The 4,529-nt window shown below is 40.3% G+C and overlaps 1 protein-coding gene across 1 annotated transcript; it reads left to right on the top strand.

Moving 5' to 3' along the window:
• The first annotated feature begins 593 nt into the window (after positions 1-593).
• Positions 594-4,529, top strand: LOC119423571 (gastrula zinc finger protein XlCGF57.1). Its single transcript, XM_037690969.1, has 2 exons — positions 594-771; positions 2,833-4,529. Exons 1-2 carry the CDS (start codon positions 663-665, stop codon positions 4,527-4,529), a joined length of 1,806 nt encoding a protein of 601 aa, XP_037546897.1. The 5' UTR covers positions 594-662.

The raw sequence follows: 4,529 nt of genomic DNA, 5'->3' as shown, positions 1-4,529 counted from the left end.
TTCCTTCTCAGCATCATGTCAGCCAGCTCTCTACCTTTGCCTGTCATTGTCCCCACATTTAGAGTTGCAACCCTCAGTCCTACATTCTTCACTTTCCTCTTCTCCCTCTGTCTCCTGACACATTTCCCTCCTCGTGGTCTTTGACTAAACTTCCTTAACTTCTTTTGCTTATACATTTTAGTCAGTTACTTCTTTTCACTTAGCAAAATAGATGTAATTTATTAATCCCATTTTGGGAAACTAACTTTAAAGAAGCAAATAAAACTTGAAATAAGAATCACACTGTGCCCAACATGTGGTATTACCTGGTGTTTTAATAATTGTCTTTTGGAACAAAATGAAACAGTTCCTGAACAGAATCTGTCCTGTTTAGTTTGGTTGTTTTAGAAAGTTATTTAAAGTTTTACTTTAAGTGAGAAAAGATTTAGAACAACTGTGCTGAGTTACATTTTAACTTCACTTTTTTTTTTTTTACCCAAATGGTCTTTTTTAAATATATAATTTTAATTAAATTTGAAGCTATTGTAAAAAATTTCTGATATTTGTCTTTTCTCTGTTTTAAATAGCAAAAAAGAGAAGATGAGATTAAATCCCTGACACTTTGACCTTTTAGAACATCCCAAGGTTTATGAGGTATCACAAGTGGAACGAGGACGTCTGGAATGATGAACGTTCAATCAGACAACTCCAGGGGTCTCACTTCAGAGATCCTCAGACCTCCACCATCTTCATCGTTTGAACTTGAGGAAACACGAGGCCGGAAAGATCTCAGTAAGTGATGAATTAACTCACCCTGGAAGTTACCAAATATGTGTTAACACAACTTTTCATTCAAAAACAGTTATGAGTTCTTTTATTGTGAACTTTATAATAAAAAGATTGTTTCTTATATTACTTCTTCACATTAAGAAAGAGCTTGATTCAATTTTATATTCGTTTCTTTAAACAGGTGTGTAAGAGAGAAATAATCTCACTTCAAGTTAGACTTGCAGTTTAAGTTTTGTACTTAAATAAATAAATAAAATAAACATTAAACCTCATGTCTTCATTTTCAACTTTAATAACATGCGTTATGTTTAGCATCATTTTAAGCACATAATTTGAATTACATAATGTCCAGATAGCTTCATTATATATCGCAAACTTAAGATAAATACTGTTTATTATTATTAAACGTTATTTAGCACATAGTACATTCTAGTGCAGACACAGGTAGACTCGACTGACTCACCCCCACTCACCCAGGTGTGCTGGTGGCCCTCTTCCTGCATCTGGAGGTGTAGATGTCTGTGATGGTGGGGAGGCTGACTCCAACATCTTCTGTGCAGCCTTCACCACTCTCTGCAAAGCTTTTCTTTCTGCAGCTGTGCAGCCTCCATGCCACACGTTGATGCTGGAGCACAGGATGCTCTCCACTGCACACCTGTAGAAGGAGGTGAGGACTGAGCTTCCAGACCAGCTCGTCTCAGCCGCCTGAGGAAGTAGAGTCTCTGATGAGCTTTCTTCATCAGGCTGGTGGTGTTGTTGCTCCAGCTGAGGTTGTGGTTCAGGTGCACACCCAAGTTCTTGTAGCTGGAGACCACTTCCACTGTAGATCCTCCTATGTTCGGGGTGGGGGGGTAGGTGTGTTTGTTTCTTCTGAAGTCTACAACCATCTCCTTTGTCTTCTTCACATTGATGTGAAGATTATGCTCTTTGCACCAGCTCTCCAGGTGTTCCACCTCCTGCCTGTAGCTGGACTCATCATTGTTTGTGATGCATCCCACCACCGCTGTATCATCTGCAAACTTTACAATGTGACAGCCTGGATGGGTAGCTGCACAATCATACGTGAGCAGAGTGAACAGGAGGAGCTCAACACACAGCCCTGAGGGGAGCCAGTGCTGAGGGTTATGATGGAGGAGAAGCTGTGGATCCTCACTGACTGTGGTTTGTTAAGAAGTCTAGGACCCAGTGGCAAATGGAGGGGCTTAGTCCTAGTGTGGATAGTTTGTCCATCAGGGTTTGGGGGATCATGGTGTTGAACGTAGACGTGAAGTTCACAAAGAACATACAGATGTAGGAGTCCTTGAGCTCCAGGTGGGTGAGAGCAGTGTGGACCACAGAGGAGATGGCGTCTTCTGTTGATCAGTTCTCGCGGTATGCGTACTGGTGAGGGTCCTTGATGTTGATGGTTGTTTTGATGTGAGTCATGACCAGTTTTTCAAAGCATTTAGCGACTATCAGGGTGAGGGCTACTGGCCGGTAGTCATTCAGACCAGTTACTGTAGAGCTCTTAGGGACTGGGATGATGGTGACAGTCTTCAGGCAGGTGGGATTGTTGCCAGTGTGAGGGAGGAGTTAAATATGTCGGCCAGCACCTCGCAGAGCTTTAATATACTTTAATACTTTAATATACGTACTTTAAAACAGACATCAAGAAAACTAGAACTGCTTTGTAAACGTCCTCCGCAAGAGGGATCTTCAGGAGTCTCTTTTAAATGAGTCCCCAAGGCTCAATGGGACTAACCTGTATAAATAAAGGTTGAATGAATTGTCCCCACATTTAGAGTTGCAACCCTCAGTCCTACATTCTTGACTTTCCTCTTCTCCCTGTGTCACCTGATGCGTTTCCCTCCTCGTGGTTTTCAACTAATTAATTAATTAATTATTAATTAAATGTGAATTTAATCTAAATTTTAAACCAATTTATAATTTTGTTATATTAATATCCTAACAGAGTAGTTTTATTTTCTGATTTTATAATTTTACTAAAAAATACTTTTTACAGTTATTTCTGTTATTATTAAAATTTTCCTAAAGTAATTCTTATTGTTCATGTTTGTGTTTTAGTGTTCCCTGTCCAGCAGGTGTTGGTGATTAAAGAAGAAGTTCCTCTTGAATGGTGTTCTGGTTTGGACCATCAGGACCTGGATCACATCAAGAAGGAAGAGGAGGAACTCTGGAGCAGTCAGGAGGAAGAGGAGGAGACTGATGTCAGCAATTTACCATTTACTGTTGTTACTGTGAAGAGTGAAGATGAAGAAGTGGAATTACAATGTTCTCAGGATCATCACATCAAATTTGAAGACAGCAGAGAGACAGAACCTCCGACCTGCAGCTCAGTTCAACTGATGAAAACTGAACACAACGGAGAGGACTGTGGAGGACCAGGACCAGACTGGAACCCAGATCCAAGATGGTATTTTCAGCTAAACCATGATGAAAAGGTTTTATACTCCTCTGAGACAGAAGCGGGCAATGATGATAATGTTAGTGAAAATGATGATGACGACGATGATGATAATAGTGATGATGAATATGAGTGGCAGGGCCCTTTGTCAGTTTCTGAACCTGAAATTGAAAAGAGTGGTGATAATCAGAAAGAGAGCATAGCACCTCAATCAGATAAAAACAGTGATGAAAAATGTAACCCAGCCAAGCAGAATCAAGATTCAAAGACAAACTGTTTGAAAGACAAAATCCACTTTAGCTGTAGTGATTGTGGACAAAATTTTACTTGTAGAGCAAATCTGAGGATGCATCGATCAGTTCATAATGGTGGCAAATCGTATATTTGTGATGTTTGTGGTAAAAGATTTAAAAAGCGAGTCCATCTTACAGATCATGGTAGAGTCCACACAGGAGAGAAGCCATTTGGCTGTGATCTGTGTGGGAAAAGATTCAAACGCAAGTCCTACATTAAACCACACATGATAGCTCACGCTGGAGAAAGAGCACACACCTGTGATCTTTGTGGCAAAGGGTTTTTAGCAAAAAAGGCTCTTAAGGTACACATGAGAATCCACACAGGAGAGAGACCATTTGACTGTGATGTTTGTGGTAGAGGGTTTAATAAGAAGTCCAATCTTAAAAAGCACATGACTGTCCACACAGGAGAGAGACCATTTTACTGTGGGTTCTGTGAAAAAGGATTTAAAACTCAGTTTGATCTTAAAAGACACATAAGCATTCACACCGGAGAGAAACCGTTTGTCTGTAGTGTTTGTAGTAAAAGATTTTCTCTCCAAGAAACTTTGAGGAGACACATGGGTATCCATACAGGAGAAAAGCCGTTCAGCTGTAGTGAATGTGGTAAAAGTTTTTTAGAGAAGAAGCAGGTAACGCAACATATGCTAGTCCACACGGGAGAGAAGTCAGGTTCTGAAAATAAGATCAAACCAGAAGAGAAACCATTTGCTTGTAGTGAGTGTAGTAGAAGATTTCAAACAGAGGCAAACCTTAAAATTCATATGGGAGTTCACTCAGAGGAGAGGCCGTTTTATTGCAGAATTTGTGAAAAAAGGTTTAAAACACAGTACGATCTTAAAAGACACATGACTGTCCACAGTGGAGAGAAACCGTTTGGTTGTAGTGTTTGTAACCGAAGATTTTCACGACAAGAGTTTCTGAAGAGACACATGGTGGTTCACTCAGAGGAGCAGCCCTTTGGCTGTGAGATTTGTGGTCATAAATTTAAATACAGGGCTGATGTTGTCACGCACATGGTGGCACATCATGATCCTGTTGTGGAAAGCTCCTCACTCTGA

Source organism: Nematolebias whitei, chromosome 17, assembly GCF_014905685.2.
Source record: "Nematolebias whitei isolate Nwh7 chromosome 17, NemWhi1, whole genome shotgun sequence".
NCBI lineage: Eukaryota > Metazoa > Chordata > Actinopteri > Cyprinodontiformes > Rivulidae > Nematolebias > Nematolebias whitei.
This window is presented reverse-complemented; position numbering and strand designations above follow the sequence as displayed.

Bases quoted from the DNA above. Each gene is read 5' to 3' on its own strand.
- LOC119423571 (XM_037690969.1), top strand. From the start codon at position 663: ATGATGAACGTTCAATCAGACAACTCCAGGGGTCTCACTTCAGAGATC. The intron at 772-2,832 runs GTAAGTGATGAA...TTTGTGTTTTAG, and splicing joins ACGAGGCCGGAAAGATCTCA to TGTTCCCTGTCCAGCAGGTG.